At 39.9% G+C, this 17,694-nt stretch overlaps 2 protein-coding genes across 2 annotated transcripts; both read left to right on the top strand.

Annotated features, from left to right (window-relative positions):
* Window positions 1-698: 698 nt before the first annotated feature.
* LOC307016464 (uncharacterized protein) lies at window positions 699-4,846 on the top strand. The gene is made up of 4 exons (XM_079645583.1): window positions 699-3,289; window positions 3,480-3,609; window positions 3,990-4,064; window positions 4,367-4,846. Exons 1-4 carry the CDS (start codon window positions 3,191-3,193, stop codon window positions 4,762-4,764), a joined length of 702 nt encoding a protein of 233 aa, XP_079501709.1. The 5' UTR covers window positions 699-3,190; the 3' UTR covers window positions 4,765-4,846.
* A 132-nt stretch (window positions 4,847-4,978) lies between these two features.
* On the top strand, window positions 4,979-16,942 carry LOC307017370 (uncharacterized protein). Its single transcript, XM_079646959.1, has 8 exons — window positions 4,979-5,077; window positions 6,536-6,629; window positions 6,725-6,834; window positions 7,403-7,457; window positions 7,609-7,779; window positions 7,944-8,119; window positions 8,503-10,784; window positions 13,010-16,942. The coding sequence occupies exons 4-7, from the start codon at window positions 7,445-7,447 to the stop codon at window positions 8,596-8,598; spliced, it is 456 nt and encodes a 151-aa protein (XP_079503085.1). The 5' UTR covers window positions 4,979-5,077; window positions 6,536-6,629; window positions 6,725-6,834; window positions 7,403-7,444; the 3' UTR covers window positions 8,599-10,784; window positions 13,010-16,942.
* Window positions 16,943-17,694: the final 752 nt, after the last annotated feature.

Here is a 17,694-nt window from a genome sequence, read left to right as displayed (position 1 = left end):
TTTTATTTATTCTACTGTAGCACAGTCTCTATAGCGTTCCATTCCTGGATATTAGGTTGAGTTTTATAGTGTGTTTAGCTTTTACAATAGGCAAGCTAGCGGCCACCTTCAGCTAGCCTCCGGCCTTCCGGTCAACGTTTTTAGCTGGATAGCATTATAGTTTATACAGCTAAATGACATTAGCTGTCACCGGCACAGTTGGATAGTGGAGGTGCGTGCTAGACAAATGTGTTTAAATGCATGTATTTGCACATGTGTTGTAAAGACATTGTTCAACACAGAGTTTTAATAGTGGCTAAAGGGCATCGGCGATGGAGTGGAACAAAATTGTGGAACTGGAGTTTTTCCAGAGGATTTGACTGGCCACCCAATGTCCCACTCTGATTCAAAAATACTTCATTGATCTCCAGGGGAAATTGGGATTGTTACATTGTAGAATTTAAATATATAGTAGAAGATATAAGAAAAACAAGTATGTAAAAATATGTGCATAATATAACAATATGCACAGTATACATGCATAATATATGCCAGAGTATTGTTCAGATTAATTAATTACATAGAGTATTGCACAGATGAATTATTATTGCATAGAGCAGTGGTTCTCAACCTGTGGTACGCGTACCACTGGTGGTACGCCAGCTCCCGCTAGTGGTACGTAGAGGAATCTGACATATAACAAATATTTTATTTTTTTTACTTAAAGGAGACCTATCATGCTATATTTGAATAATATATTGTAGGGCCATACCTATATAAGGTATATTTATAAGTTTTCTTTTTCAAAATACCAAACAGATCATGCATTTTAGCCATGCCTCATTTCGCTCTATTTTCCTCTCCTCCACCCTGTCTTTGGCTGCAGCTAACCACGCCCCCCTGCAAAGGAGGGGGCCGAGTTACGAACGTCATGTTACCATGCTGTTACCATGCTGTTACCATGCCACGGCAACCTCTCATTCCCCTGATTAGTGGAGAGTTGGCCATATAGGCGGAGCTCCTCGTCACTGACGTCAGACTATTTTCAAATCTGTAACAGTCTTTTTATTTATTTTTTATTTAACCTTTATTTAACCAGATAAAAAGCATTGAGATCAAATCTCAATGCGGGATCTGTATCAGATCCCGTTTTTAGAGATTTTGGTATGGAGGTAAAGAGAGAGGGTTCTGTTTTCTGACACTTGGTGAGTTCCCTGACACAACGGGGACACATATTCATGTATAAAAGACGTACAAAGGTGCATTTTGCATGATAGGTCCCCTTTAAATGTGGGGTAGGTAATTTTGGAGAAACCAGCTTCAGTGCGCTAGAATTTGAAAATACGCAACAGGAAAAAATTTGCCACTTCCTTACAGAGTCCCTCCTCCAACACACACGAATGCGCACATGACCAATGAGGGCACAAGATAAGTTTGTGCACAGATGGAAGGCTGACAGGCAGGTAGGACATCCAGTTATTTTAGCCGGGCTGGCTCAGATGATTGGTCATGCTTTTCACAGTACTACGGCTTCCACAGATGACATTTTTTATGTATTGTCAAAACACTTCAGATATTCATTGCTATCGGGATGTTAAGAGCATTCCATGGAATGTAACAAGAAGTGTATCTCGAGCCGATTTCTCAAACTTACCTACCCCACATATAACCTTTACACATAACACAGACATATAAAATACAGGACACACAACTAAGTAAACAAAAAGACGAAAAGCAGTCACTACATTGTGCACATTTGGGACATTAAGGTACACTACTTATTACTGCAACAGCAGCTGATGGTAAGGACCTCAGACAACTTCAATTTAAAACAGGCTATAGGGACAAGTGCCATCAGTTTGAGGCTTGATTGAATAACATTAATTACAAAATATATCATACTATCAAAATACTACAACGAATGAAAATAAGCTTGAGATAATTGAAACTGTGGTTTAAATGAGTTCTAATAGGCTATTGTTATTTTTAGATTTAGAAACGAAAAAAATTTTTTTTTATTTCTGGCGTTGCTAATGACGACCATACTACCCGTGAACGATTAGCGAACGTTGCAAGCAAGCTAAAGAAAGAAGAAAGCTGAATGATGTTAAAAACGTGGCTCAAAACAGGAGGTATTCGGAAGAGAGGTACAGAGGAGAATATTACCAGCAAAAGTGAACAAGTGAATGAGGAGGAGGACAGTCATCAGCCGAGTACAAGCGTAGGCTCCGCCAGCAACACAAAAGTGATATGCACAGCCGCTGTGATGGAGGAGAGAAGTGACTCAGGAAGAAGGCATTTGCTCAAAGGATGGAGGGAGGTCAAAAACTGAAAAAGCAAACACTTGTCCTTATTTTTTATCTTTTTTCTTATGTTTTTTCTTTTCTTTTTTACTTTGCCACCACAGAAATGGCAATAGCAAACATCAGCAGACTGAAGATGAGCTATTAGCCCTTAGGCTCATCTGCTCCTGGAGGCTTCATTATTATTGGAACTGAATTCCCAATAGGACATTTTCTGTTTCGATGTGGGTTGTTGCAGGAAGCCTACATTCACACTTTGGTATAGGTCCAGGAAATGACATGTGTGTACAGTTGACATTTGTTGTGTGAGAATAAGTTATTATTTTGTTCTTTATATTCTCACTTGTGGTGTGTGAGTGAGTGAGTGAGTGAGTGAGTGAGTGAGTGAGTGAGTGAGTGAGTGAGAGTGAGAGAGAGAGAGAGCACAATAAATAATGGTATTATGAATACATTTGCCTCCGAGTCCTGCATGAACTGTGCATAGACTGTATTTTAACATTGGTCATATGGTGGTACTTGGAGAGCCAACTATTTTCTCAGGTGGTAATTGGTGGAAAAAGGTTGAGAACCACTGGCATAAGTATTGCACAGATGTTACTGTTATTCTAAATAATCCTAATCATGTTTTTATTTTTCCTGTTTTACAGCTTCATTACAACACTTAATATCTCCAACACACATATATCCACACACACACACACACACACACACACACACACACACACACACACACACACACACACACACACACACACACACACACACACACACACACATATAAAACCAACGGCACTTTTAAGAGCCACTTTCTCTCTCACTGTCTCTCTTTCTATCACTCTCTCTTTTAATCGCTCTCCTGTCTTTCTCTCACTCTTCATTTTGTGTATTGTTTGTATTATTTGTATGCCATGTCCCTCAACCCTGAAGTGAGGGTCTTTGAGGATCCCAATGAGGCCACGATGCACATGGCTGCATTGATTAGCGAGGCTCATCTCCATGAGGCCAGGGTGAGGTTTTTCATGATAAGCAAATACCCAAGTCTATAATATAATCATTGCTATTGCTTTTTATTGATGTAATGTAAAGGGACAGTTAGACCTTTTTATGCAACCGTTAAATAATTGCTCAAATATAAGTGCTGCTGTCTTATGTTGTATTACAACTTTGTTGTTGATCTCAACCTGTGAAAAAATATAGGCTGCCATGGCCACTGAAACTCCTGCCATCCCTCCGAAAAAGAAAAGAAAAAGCAGGAAGAGACCTCTTTCTAATCCAGTGGTCACAAGCAGACGTGAGAGACAACGGGAAACACTACGCTCCGCATCAGGTTTGTTCTTTACTATATCATGATTTCTAAGTCTAAGAATAAAGATAATTCATAACAAAGTTATTTTGGTGTACACAGTATAACATTATGTAATTTGAAGATACCTCTTGACAAATCTGTTGCAATGTTTAAAACATTTTCAAATTAAATCAAGATATTTTAAGAGCCTGTGACTGATAATCCTTGCTTGTGTTGTATTTTTGAACTTGTGTACCTCGATTTGGATAAAAGTATGCTAAATGTAAATTGTCATTGTGATGCTGTGGTAATATGTTCTTAGTTTCATTACCTGCAGTCCTTACAGAGCATTTTCATATTACAATTAATTGGTGTAATTTTAGATTGATTGAATGGTTAAGCAAAAATGACTGTCTCTGCAGCTTCACAAGCCAGAAGAGACAATCCTGTGCATGAGGAAGGCCTTCAGCTAGAACATCAAGAGTTTGGTAGTCTTGGTGAGTATATTGATTATAACAGCAGTTGACTGGCACTACAGTTTTTCCCAATGTTTCCATTTTTATACTCATCTAGTTAATCATAATAAAGTATTGAGTATTGACTGTTTCATGACAAGTGAATGCATATTTGGTATAAGTATCACTTGCTAATATTGCTTTGGATGCATATGATGATTCATAGCATGTTGCTATTATTAGTCCGCATATATTTTTCCAACTCAAAAGTGGTTCAGTATACTATCTTAATATCCATCATACCAGTTTTAGGGTGGCAGCTTAACAGCTGTTTTATTTTTTAGAAACACATCTCCAAGAGTTAAGGGACACCCTAACTGCAGTCCAGGTTCCGGAGGCAACAGACGGAACGGTTTCTGCCTGGGCACAAAGGCAGCTTCTCACAGATGTGAGAATGAAAACAGCTAGGCCAATGCTTTTTAATGCAAAACTCTCACCTGAGAGAATAGCCATTCAGAAGTGCCACAGATGCTGTGCAGGAGAAGCGGCTATTAGGTGCCTGGACTGTGTTCCACTGGACATGGAGTTCCTCTGTGCAACCTGTGACATTGAGGCCCACAAGAGGAATATCTTCCATGACAGAGAGGCTGTGTTCAATGGATTTCTGGAGCCCATTCCCCCTACAACTGCTGTGGTGGTGGATGAAAATGGCCAGCCTCAGTTTTGTGAACAAAGTATGTAAAGATTAACATTACATTACAATGTCCCATTATAGTGTAGTTCCCATAATTAAGTGCGAATGGGAAGTGTACATAGCTGATTGAAAAAAGTATGATTGGTTTTGACTAGGGCTGCAAGATATGTGGAAATAATGCAACATTTTATTGAATATCTTGATAATCTGGAGAATTAATGAAAAACTGTAAATACACCCTTCCTAACTTATTTTCTATATGTATGTCAACTGCCTGTTCCTACTCCAAGGTCAATCTGTGAATGCTCTGATGACGTCACGGTTACTCCTTGGAAGCATATTTCTGTGGTCACCATCAACGGTATGTTGTTCTGAAAGCCCTTCTTTTTGTAAAAGTAGTATTGTACGGCAGAGTTTTCCCACTTTGTGAAACGCAAAGATTTTTATCACTTGGTCATTTTCAGACAACACCCAAATGCCATGTCAAATAGCTAATATATCATATATGCACATCTATGTATAAAATCCAATATTTTAAGGCAAAACTCACTCGCTGTGATGGAAACCGCAAGCATTACCGCTTTTCCAAGTCAAAAGGGTATGTATAGGTATTAATGAAAATGATAAAGAACACACCGCTAATACAAATAGTAGCCCTTGGGGTTGTGTTTGTACGGAGCCCCTAAAGGGACATGGAAAAAAAAAAAATGGAGTTTCTCGTGCGCACGAGAAACAAATCCGTTTTCCTGACTTAATTTTTTTTGAGAAAGTTACCGATGCACCAAGGAGGAAGTGGAACACACATTAGACAACCATTTCATTGCAGACTGTTATGTTTACGTGGGGAAATGACAGAGCATACATTATTTGAGATAGACTATATTTTGAAGTCAGACTTAATTTTATGGACATTTCGGCCAGGGGTGTAGAGCTATTGGTTTAAGCACAGGATTGGCAAAAAAGGAGAGTTTGTAAACCAGTCTGCTTTGATCTATGAATTAATGTCCGTGACTCGCAGAGTACCTGCTTCCCCCGCAGCTTTTTTATAGGGAAACAAACACTCAGAACACACACACAGAGCCAGTGGCGGACTGCCCCCCCCCCCCCCCTTGACAGTTTACTTAGGCTGGGCAGGGTGAGATTCCCGGGCTGATTTTTAGTCCCAGTCCGCCCATCATGCGTCCTGATGACCGGCGATTTCCTTCATAAAACTAATAAAAGGGGGAGTAATCGGGCAGTTCGGTGTGTGTGTAGAGATGTGTGTGGTTAAAACGGCCTGTGGTCACTCTTTATAGCTGTTCAATGAAGGTAAACACAGAAGTCGGTGCGTAAAAGCTCTTTGAGCGCTGGTGCTGCTCTTCTCTGAGTTACACGTCCCGCTGCCTCCTGGAGTGACCACAAACCCCTGGCCGAAATGTCCTTAAAGTGAAGTCTGAGTACGAAATATATCTCAAATAATGCACTGTCATTTCCCCAAGTAAACATAACAGTCTGCAATGAAATGGTTGTGTCCTGTGCGCTTCACTTCCTCCTTGGCGCAACGGTAACTTTCTCCCCAAAAAAAAGTCAGGATAACGGGTTAGTATCTCGTGCGCACGAGATACTAAGTCGTGCGCAAGAGAAAGTATTTCGTGCGCACGAGATACTAACCCGTCATCCTGACTTTTTTTTTTCTCTCTCTGTTTTTTTTTTTTTTTTTTCATGTCCCTTTAGGGGCTCCGTATGTTTGAGTAGCCATAATAGACATTTAAACAAATCATAGTAATGTAATGCTTTGTGATTTTTATTATTGACTTGTATGTTAACTTATCATGGACAGGACTGAGGAGTCGCCAATCTATGAGGGCTTGTTCCTGGCCAAGGAAGAGGAAGTCGCAACATTTGTTGACCTTGTCAGAGGCAACATGAAAAGTGTACGTTTTTTTTATTATTATGATAGTTGCAGTTACACCTGTGGTGTTCTTTTTTATACATGTCAAAACTTGTGTGTAATAAAGTGACTTTATAGGGAAATGACAGAGCCGTCTGTGGTACTGCCAAATTCACCGCTGGCAGAGAGATGTCAAAAAAGTCTGGTGCCCAGATAGACGAGGAGGGCATTCAAGTGGCAGTTTGCAGGTATGTATTTGTAAGTGTGTTGTGTTTGGTTCTTGAGTCTGGTCTCATTATTTCAGTTTTAATAGCAATACAAGTCTAAGTCTTTGTAAGAATTGGAAGCATTAAACACTTTGATTGTGGAGCGGAATTGATCCATCATTTGTAGCATCCAATTGTTATTTTTTTGTTATAGCCACATAGATGACAGATGAGTGCTTAAGCCAGGCCTTGCTGTGTCAGTTTGTTATTAACAACTAGATTTTCTTCTGATTAATCAGACATGGGTTTCTGTTACGAGGACTGAACCACTTCCGTGGAGAAATATACGCGTACCCAATGTTTCTCCAAAAAGAGATATGTGTATGTGTCATCTCAGTGACAAGCCTGTTGATTAGTTTAAAGCATATCCTTTATGTCTGAGTTCAAATGAAAGATAGGCAGCTCATATGTTCAGCAACACTAAATGCATGCATATTGTAGGAAGTCAGTACACAAGTTTTCTCTTAAACCATCCAGTTCAAGATCTATGATGTGTAGGTAATATTCTTATGTGATGGTGACCGAACATTAATTGTAACATTCATTATAGGTGAACAGCTTTCTCTCCAGGGCAGCTCTGGTCACAAAATACATGACAAAAGCAGGTTGGTATTAACACTACACACTGTGATAAGGCAGCCCTGATAAGTATTTATATTTATCAGTAATTCAAACGTAGTTATTGAAATTACACTTCAAAAACAACAAAAACATTCTGGCACCATGACACAGTTTTGTTTCCGTTTCACTTTGCAGACAGCAACCAGGCAAGGCAAAGGAAGAGGAAGAGAATGAGAGAGCTGAAGAAGAAGCTTTGCGAAAAAGTTGTGCAATACAACTCAGGAGTGCAGGAAGAACAGATCGACGAGGAGTTGGCTTGCAGTCTGACAGAGGGCTACATCCTACCATGGGAGAGGCATGCAAATGGTAGGATAATTGCTAGTTTGGCTTGTTTTTTTTTAGTCTATACCAAAATATGAAAGCTATCGCTACAAAGATTCGTGTCTCAGAAATGAAAATCATTCTATAATAATATAATATATGAATAAATATTCCTTGTCCACTACTCCATTCCTTTCCTCAACCTAAAGGCAACACCTTCAGGTTGAAGAGGTCTGTCTTTGACCAGGTAATGCTGGTCAGACGTTTGGAGGAGGAGCAGAGCATCCTGGTGAAAGAGATGTCGCAGCACATCATGTTCCTTCTGAAGGAAGTGCAAGAAGTGGAAGCACTCAGAGGACAGACTTTGGAGGGCATCAAACCAGCAGTATGTCTGAGATCTTAACATTTGAATATTTTCATCCACTCTTCAACACATTACATGTCTTACATAAGTAGAACACATCTGTCACTGTGTCAGGCTGAAGTGAAATAGTAAATTACTGAAACTATTCATTATCAAGATCATAATCGATTATTTTCTGTCTATTGACTAATTGTTAAGCACTATATCAAACATTAATCAACATGTCCCATTTGGCACCCAATATATAGTAACATCCTTCAGTTTAACATGGATTTACCTATTTTGTAGTGTTTTTACATATGCAGCATTGTACAATGCAAAGAGATTTGCAATTGTCATGGTTTGTTTACATTCAGCCCTTTTTCTGTGTGATTATTCCTCTACGGATTTCGGTGACCTGACAGAGGATGCTGCACATGGGCTCAAGAGTGTCCTCAGTCGGAGGTGGCACTTCCTCAAAAGCCAACACAAACAGGCTGTACATGCGTACAGCGGTGTAGCCGCTTTGGAATGCCATGATCTTCAATTACAGCAGGACATTGAGGAGTCGGATGACAATGACTACACTAGCCCTGAGTCTGAGGAAGAAGACCTGTAAAGGTTTCTGCCAAGTGTTGGAGATTTAGAGGATGTTGCAAACCAACCTCGTCTCCGCGTGTCGTTTGACAAGCTAGGTGAATTCGGGAAAAGGGAGGGATTAAGAAACACCAGAATACAAGTTAAACAATAATCCTGCTTTAATGATATACAGTAACGATACAAAATACAAATACAAAGAAATCACGAAGCACTCTGCAGAGTACTCCGGGCTCAGGTTCTACCACCCGTGTGAGACAGGTCTCAGGAACGGCCGGTGAAAAACAAGAGCGCGAACCAAAGGAAAACACAGTCTTTCATACTAAAACACAGGAGGAGGAGGTGTACGTGCTTTCCCCCAGAGGTCATCTTATTGGCAGAGACCAACACATGGCCTGTCGCACCCAATCAGTGCGACACAGCAGCTTGTAGCCAGCACACACACATCTCCTTTATGGCCCTTTGTCCCTCTTCCCGCCTCCTGACTGCCACACACAAGTTAAAAGTATGTTTTAAGATATAGTTGTTATAGTTGGCTAAATATACGTAATACATGTTAATTACTTTCATATCAATAACAACGAGGAACACATTACCTATGCTCTTAAGCAGTATTAGAGATGCTTTTCAAATAGTCAAACTTCACACAGGCTTACCTACAGAGAACACACTCATTAGTCCTATAGCCCCTCCATTTGTTTGAGCTATTGTTCACATCTTTACTTCAAATAAAAGGTTTCACATTGTATATTTCCAGCTTCCTTTACACATACTGCTATTATTAACACAAAGTAACTAACCACACACCTCTATTGAAAACAAGTCGATTCCCCTGACAATTGACCTGCTGAACCTCTTCGGAATGTGTCCCTCCCCCACCTCTCTCGTCCCTGTCATAAAACTGCTTCCATTTCATATAGAGTAATAAAAGATGTTTAAGCTAATTTCTCCACAATGTTTGTAGCCATTTAGTACCCACACATGAAAGAATAAGAACAGAGGTATAGTTGACCAGTAATCATGTAGCATTTATATTTACTTCAATGAAAACACATACACATCTGCTACAAGATTGTGTCACGCACCCCCCTTCTTTTACGAGGGAAGCATTCCAGCGTCTGGCACTATTCCCAAATATGGTGTCCCCTTCTCACCTCTCTCTCCATACACAAGGACTTCACCTCAATATATTGGGGGAGGGAAAAGATACTTTGTCCTTTCTAATTTAACACACATGAATATAAATAAGGTGGCATTAAAAGGAATATACCAGATTTAACTTTCCTGTCATACCACGTTACTTTAATACTTCAAATAATTCAAATAATCCTTCAATTCCCCCTTTTTGGTCTCGCATTAACGAGACCAACACACATAAGACATTTGAAACAAACTACTGTCATTCTTTGATACTGTGTCTGTCCCCCTTCATTAAACCTTTGAGAACAGAAAACAACCTCCAATGACAGTGAAGAAACTATCAGAGTGAGAGCCTGAGTGCCAGAAAGCAGCATCCTTGCGTGTTGTTGAATCATCAGGGCCCCCCCTCAGCGGAATACGCCAACAAGGGCAGCTGATAGGGAGGGGGAGATGCGGCCTTTCCTTCAAAGGTGGAACTGATGAATCTGATCAGAGAGAAGTAGACTCCTCTGCTGCCTCGAGAAGTCCCCCAGCCCGCTGATGCCAGCTTCCAAGTCGTCTGCTGTAGGGATGTCCGCGAGGTCCTTCTCCTCCAGTCCGCTGATGCCTGCTTCCAAGTCGTCTGCTGTAGGGATGTCCGCGTTGACGATAGCCAGGTCCATCCTGATGTCCTCCAAGGTCCTAGCCGGAGTGTTCCTCGCCGCACACTGGCTCCAGTAGTACCAGATGTCCCCCTTTGCTCCTCGGCGGACGGCATGAGATGTCCTCTGGGTCACTCTGTAGAGGCCGGAGAACCTGGGGTTGAGTCACGTAGGCCTGACGACCTTCAGCCAGACGAACTCCGCTGTGTCGGCCTCCTGCTCCTCGGGTCCCCCTTTTGGCGTCAGCAACCTGTGTGGAGAAATCTGATACCCACCCCTCAAGTCTACGCTCAGGGCTTCTGGGCCCTCAGGGGTTTGACCCACCACTGGTAGGCCACTTCAGAATTCTAATACTTGGCCTGTGTCAACAAAATAAACCCCAACATCTTCAGGTGAACTAAATAACATATCTCAATAGCTCTGAATTCCTGACAAGCATCTGTGTTATTATAAATGATCCCATTTAAAATATAAATATAATATGAACTGCTAATGTTTCTGGTAATGGAACAAACTAATGTTATGGATTAAAAACAACTAAAATCATGATACTGACATAGTGAATAATTTCCAGGCGAGACTGCTTCTACCTGTCACTGCTTGGATATTATCAAGCTGAAAAATGAATACAGAAATCCAACATACTGTCATCAAATGTCTTTCTATTATGACTTTAAATTAAATGTACATCCCCATAATGATCTAAACAGTCTATGGCTTTTACTTCTTTACCAGGCTAGTTACAAGATGTTGTCTAAATTAAATTCTATCTCATTACATTACTATATTTTAACTTAGCTGTAATATGTTCTTTCTACATTTCAAACCTCAGTTACTTTAATACCTGTTGAAATATTACCAAATTGTTTTCATTATCACAGTTCACCTTCTCATTCTCATTCTGGAATTACCTCTCTCAGTAGCCCCTTGGCCACTGATTCTGCATCTGTGTTACCTGTTATAACTCAATCAATATTAGAAACATGTCAACATTCATCAAACAGTATCTTATCCCCAGATATGGAGCAGGTTAAATCTAAAACTGTCAATCAATGGTCAGATTGAACATCTGAGTTGGGGCGGCAGGTTTCTTCCAGTCCCTAAATGAAAATATCCCACACTCCCCCTTTTTACACATGTAAACATGTGTAATAAAATCCTGTATGGGAAGAAAACCTTCAGGTAACCAGTGGTTATAAGAAAATACCAAACATCATTCACAAAAGTATATCCATCATCTTTCACAGTAAACACTCCAGGGAAAATAAGTGTTCATTTCCAGCTGGCAGTCCTAAAAGAAACAGAATCTTTAGATTTTAGTTTGAGTTTTACATTTGCAAACCGCCAACTCCTGTGGGAATTAGAAACGGGTCACATGTGCATTTTTCCAAATGCGTGGAATTGTAGGAAACCTGTGTTTCCCATGGAGCTCCAAAATAATGTATTAGTCCAAAGACATGCTCGGTTAGTTATTGTTTTAGAATCATGCAGTTACACTGATCACATGCAGAAATTCCTCCACACTCACACTGTCAGGTTGTAAAGTCAAGTTTGGTCAGCCCCAGAGTCAATCATTGATAGTGCTGTTCTCAAGTCACACTGTCAGTCAGGGTCAAAGGTCATTTGGTCTCAGTTTCATTGGCCATGTGTCGTGCTCTGCAGAGACTTTGATATTTCAGCATAGGCCAGTATCGTTTGTCTACAAAAATCAGTCATATATGGAGCGCCATCATTTATCAATTCACGATTACCACTTTAAGTCAGATATCTCTTACTTGTCATCGGGACGGCTGCTTCCCACATTTCCTGCAACTTGGTACAAAACTCACTTCATAATAGTACTACTACTACTGCAATTTATTTACAACTAAGTAGTATTAAAATGTCTAAGAAATCTAATTCAGAAACTTGTGTACATAACTATTATCTTAAGTCAAAACATTACTAGGATCTGTGTAGCTCTGCATTTCATAGCTCATTATACTCATTTATCTTCAATTCTGGTCTACTTAAAAACAATGTTAAACTCTTTAGCAGTGTGTGGAACCTTGGGTGTCCGAACATGCAACCATCACCCTTTACTCTATCAAGGATTAAAAACAGTTTCCATCCTAAAGCCCTCCTATGGTAATAACTATGCCACAATGGTGAACAAATGAAATCACTGCTTTATTCACACATGAATAAAAATCTCTTGAAGAATAATTTATTAATATGATGGAAAGATTGAAGAATATGGTTCTACACTGTGCTACTCCAAAACACCCCCTGCTTAAAGTGTAGTGCATATTTCCCTCATGTCTCCCCCTTTAACCCTCAGTGTGTTTTTAGGATGATTTTCTCATTTTACATTAATAGTTTCCTCTTTACTGCTATTTTGAATTTACCAATCGATTAATTCATGGTTAATACCTCTTTTTATCTTTACTTATTTATCAAGTCAATTCAAGTTATTTAAATGTGGTGTCTTCTATGTGCGTTTTGTGAATAAGTGTGTTTATGTGTAAACTCACTCATTCCCGTTGTCCTTTTCTCCTCCCCTGGTTGTCTCAAGCCGTGACCCCGACCTCCTCACTTCAAATCGACTATGCCAACTCCTCTGATTCTGTCTTCTCTTCAGTCCATCAGCTCTTGAATCCATCCGCTGTAACTCTTTTAGGCAGCCTTTGGCCCAGTCACATCTGCAGCCCACATCATGCCACTGTTCTTGCACTGCTTTGCATTCCATCTCCCCTTTACAGTCTCTCTGCTGCTTCATGGAGGGCGGATTCTGCTCTCATGTCCCCCACTCTGCTCCTGTGCCAAATCTCGTGGCTCAGCTTCATGCCCTGTCTGAGGGACTGATGAGAGTATTTCTGTATGTCAGCAAGCGGTTTGGTTCTGGATGCCTCAGGTGGAGACGGTTCAGCTCCGGTTCTCTGTCTGTTTGATGGAGAAGGAGGAGCCTCCTTTTGGGTTGGGTCTTTTGTCTAGTTTGGAGGGACGGGGTCGTAGCCTTTCTAACTCAGAGGGGGAGTCCAGGTCCCGGGACGCATTATCCATAAGAAATCTAGCACACTGAGATTGAATCAATCCCACCCTTTCCACTCTGTCTCTTTCTAATCATACTATCTGTCTTAGTTACTAAACGCCATCTAAACAACACCATTAATGTCTACTAATGATATTACAAAAACTCCCTCTATAAATTGTTTCATCCATTGTTACATATCTACCCAACCCGACTCTTTCAGGAAACCATTTTCTTCCATAAATTGAAATACCTGTTTCAAGCATCCCATATTTCACACACTACGAAAGAACATCTCCATACTTTCTCCAATATTTTAAATCCCACTGTTACTTAGAACAATAGTAAACCTGCAGAGCACACTGATCAGATCACAGTAATATAATTTGACTCAAGTGTAGGCCCATGTCTACTTTCCATTTTACTTATTACTTTTGGTGAATATTTATTTATATTGTCTGAATTCCTTGTCTATGATGTGCAAAAAGTTAGAGTATAAAAATGTGTTTTTCTCAATGTATTTACACTCCACGGATTCTTGAGTTTACTCATCTCCTAGTGTTGTCGTTCCTAAAAATGTTAGCAAACACAAAACTCCCACTACAACATTTATAGATAAATTGATCTAGCAAAATGAACTCTTTTCTAATTCAAAATGTGACAAAAGAACAATGATTTGTCTTTCACAAGATGGTGGTCTAACAGAATGACTCTTGACCTCATGGGGTCAAATAGATTTAGCCATGAGGCGGCTGACTTTAAAATGAACTGGGACAAAGAAACCACATGCATGTGGGTACATTATAGTCTAGAAATATAACACAAAACAACACTACTTAAAAATAATAACAATTCAAATGACTTCTGGTGAAAAGCATGAAGAACAAAACAACTTAATCTACTCTCAATGTTCATGTACACCATCACTGTGTATTTAATCAGTTGTTACCGGTTGTATCCTTAATCAAACTATTTCACCATCTTCACTTATTTTAGGTTACTCATTCAACAATATGACATTCTCCCGAATAGTAGTTAACTTTATATAACTTTTACTCTCTATATTTTAGCAACAACCTTACTTTTCTCTCTCTCTCTGTCTACTCTCCAAAACATCTCATTTCTCCTGACCACAAGTTTCTCATAAATCACCCCTTTGTGTAACCGTGTGAGATGGCTGGAGCAAAACCTTGTGCATGACCTCTGTCATGCTTAAACATTAACAGATTCCCTCTGACGAACTTACAAAAATCTTCTCTTTACTTTCTACTCTTTTGTTCCTGTATTTAATATAATTTTCCCCTTGGAATATAATTAAGTACAATCCTTAGTTAATGACAAATACCATGAAATTCACAACGCAATGCAACGGTATCAATCAGTTCTCAAAGACTATATTTAAATAGCAGCAAATCATTGTTTCTTATTTATTTCAATATATCTTCCACTTCAAATCACACCTTGATCTGTTAATTTTCTATGTATTTCACTCCAACTTCAGATCACTAGAGAAAAAAGCAAGCAGACACACTCCGGGCTGCTGCTGCTGCTCTCGAGAGGAAAAAGGGTGGGGGGAACTCTCACAGACAAATACTGACACCCCCTTCTCTCTCCCCTGCTGTAGCTCTCAGCCTCTCCTTTGGAAAAGGGGGGCTTCTTTCAACAATTAACACTTCTGCTATCCTTTTATTCAATTTTTCTGCTTGAACCCACTGTCCTCGTAAGCTCCTAACTCACGCTCCTCTCGTTAAAATTCTCCTTACATTATGACTTCGTATCTATTCATCTGACTTAGGCTGTTTCTGTTACCAGTAAATATTCACAGACTTCATATCTATTGATCTGACTTACTGTCCTTGTTACCAGTAAATATTCACAGATTTCATATCTATTGATCTGACTTACTGTCCTTGTTACCAGTAAATATTCACAACACACCAAAGGATATAGTGAGGCCCGGTCACTTCAGAATGACTTTCTGAAGTTTGCGTTACTCTCCTTTGGATCACTTATAACAAATAACTCATCTCCAGCCCCGTCGAGCTGTGGATTCGTTATTTTGGGTCAGTCTTATATGGAGACTTAATACAACCAACTGACTACTCTAGACAGTCTAACTGTGGGGACTCAATACCACCACTTCCAAGCCCGGGACTTCAATACCCTTCTGGCCTGTCGGAACTTGATATCCGATTTTAACTGTGGGGACTCTTATACCTCCACTTCCAAGCCAGGGACTTTAATACCCTTCTGGCCTGCCGAAACTCGATATTCGGTTTTAACAACTAAAACACGCATTTGCATTGTTACTATAAAAAACACTGTAAACTTCGTCTGACAACCCTAAAATTTGGAATATGGTCAAATCACAGGTTTCGAATTAAATCGTGTCTGCTCACCTGGTAGCCTATTGTACAGAGCTCTGTTTGTAGTTGTCAGAAGAGGCCGAGATGTTTAGCCCTGGACTATTCCGTCCGCTTGCCGCTGGTGGTCTCTTCCCCGAAAACACCCCACTCAGAAATGTCGGGTTCACCATTTGTTGGAGATTTAGAGGATGTTGCAAACCAACCTCGTCTCCGCGTGTCGTTTGACAAGCTAGGTGAATTCGGGAAAAGGGAGGGATTAAGAAACACCAGAATACAAGTTAAACAATAATCCTGCTTTAATGATATACAGTAACGATACAAAATACAAATACAAAGAAATCACGAAGCACTCTGCAGAGTACTCCGGGCTCAGGTTCTACCCCCCGTGTCAGACAGGTCTCAGGAACGGCCGGTGAAAAACAAGAGCGCGAACCAAAGGAAAACACAGTCTTTCATACTAAAACACAGGAGGAGGAGGTGTACGTGCTTTCCCCCAGAGGTCATCTTATTGGCAGAGACCAACACATGGCCTGTCGCACCCAATCAGTGCGACACAGCAGCTTGTAGCCAGCACACACACATCTCCTTTATGGCCCTTTGTCCCTCTTCCCGCCTCCTGACTGCCACACACAAGTTAAAAGTATGTTTTAAGATATAGTTGTTATAGTTGGCTAAATATACGTAATACATGTTAATTACTTTCATATCAATAACAACGAGGAACACATTACCTATGCTCTTAAGCAGTATTAGAGATGCTTTTCAAATAGTCAAACTTCACACAGGCTTACCTACAGAGAACACACTCATTAGTCCTATAGCCCCTCCATTTGTTTGAGCTATTGTTCACATCTTTACTTCAAATAAAAGGTTTCACATTGTATATTTCCAGCTTCCTTTACACATACTGCTATTATTAACACAAAGTAACTAACCACACACCTCTATTGAAAACAAGTCGATTCCCCTGACAATTGACCTGCTGAACCTCTTCGGAATGTGCTACCCTCCTCCAACTCTCTCGTCCCTGTCATAAAACTGCTTCCATTTCATATAGAGTAATAAAAGATGTTTAAGCTAATTTCTCCACAATGTTTGTAGCCATTTAGTACCCACACATGAAAGAATAAGAACAGAGGTATAGTTGACCAGTAATCATGTAGCATTTATATTTACTTCAATGAAAACACATACACATCTGCTACAAGATTGTGTCACGCACCCCCCTTCTTTTACGAGGGAAGCATTCCAGCGTCTGGCACTATTCCCAAATATGGTGTCCCCTTCTCACCTCTCTCTCCATACACAAGGACTTCACCTCAATATATTGGGGGAGGGAAAAGATACTTTGTCCTTTCTAATTTAACACACATGAATATAAATAAGGTGGCATTAAAAGGAATATACCAGATTTAACTTTCCTGTCATACCACGTTACTTTAATACTTCAAATAATTCAAATAATCCTTCACAAGCAACACAGAGGCACTGGAGAGCTCTTTCACAAGCGACGTGTCACGTCCATACGCTGGCGCACGCCATAATAATGACAAAACACATTTAAAACACACTTAAAGCTATACAAAATAAAGACATTATAAAACACTATATATGAGAACGATATGAAACTATGCACTTGTTTCGCCCGACTGAGTTCATAGTAATGTGAATATGTGTTTATATGTTGTACTTCCGTTTATTTAAAGCGCTTTGACTTGCTGATGTGTATGAAAATAAATTGCCTTGCCTTTATATATAACTGCCTCTTATTACTCAAACAAATGCTATACAATGGTTGTTTTCTTGTCACTGCATTTTTTCATTCGTTGATTATGAACTATTAATGTGAATACATTGTAAATA

The sequence above is a fragment of the Notothenia rossii genome, assembly GCF_949606895.1.
Source record: "Notothenia rossii genome assembly, chromosome: 8".
NCBI lineage: Eukaryota > Metazoa > Chordata > Actinopteri > Perciformes > Nototheniidae > Notothenia > Notothenia rossii.
The sequence above is the reverse complement of the archived record's forward strand: the minus strand, read 5'-3'. Positions and strand labels throughout refer to the sequence as shown.

What these genes read in the sequence shown, in the direction of transcription:
- LOC307017370 (XM_079646959.1), top strand. An exon ending in ATGGGAGAGGCATGCAAATG is followed by an intron (nt 7,780 to 7,943) that starts GTAGGATAATTG and finishes CTCAACCTAAAG; the next exon opens with GCAACACCTTCAGGTTGAAG. An exon ending in TGGAGGGCATCAAACCAGCA is followed by an intron (nt 8,120 to 8,502) that starts GTATGTCTGAGA and finishes GTGACCTGACAG; the next exon opens with AGGATGCTGCACATGGGCTC.
- LOC307016464 (XM_079645583.1), top strand. Translation starts at nt 3,191, where the DNA reads ATGTCCCTCAACCCTGAAGTGAGGGTCTTTGAGGATCCCAATGAGGCC. An exon ending in CTCATCTCCATGAGGCCAGG is followed by an intron (nt 3,290 to 3,479) that starts GTGAGGTTTTTC and finishes GAAAAAATATAG; the next exon opens with GCTGCCATGGCCACTGAAAC. An exon ending in AACACTACGCTCCGCATCAG is followed by an intron (nt 3,610 to 3,989) that starts GTTTGTTCTTTA and finishes CTGTCTCTGCAG; the next exon opens with CTTCACAAGCCAGAAGAGAC.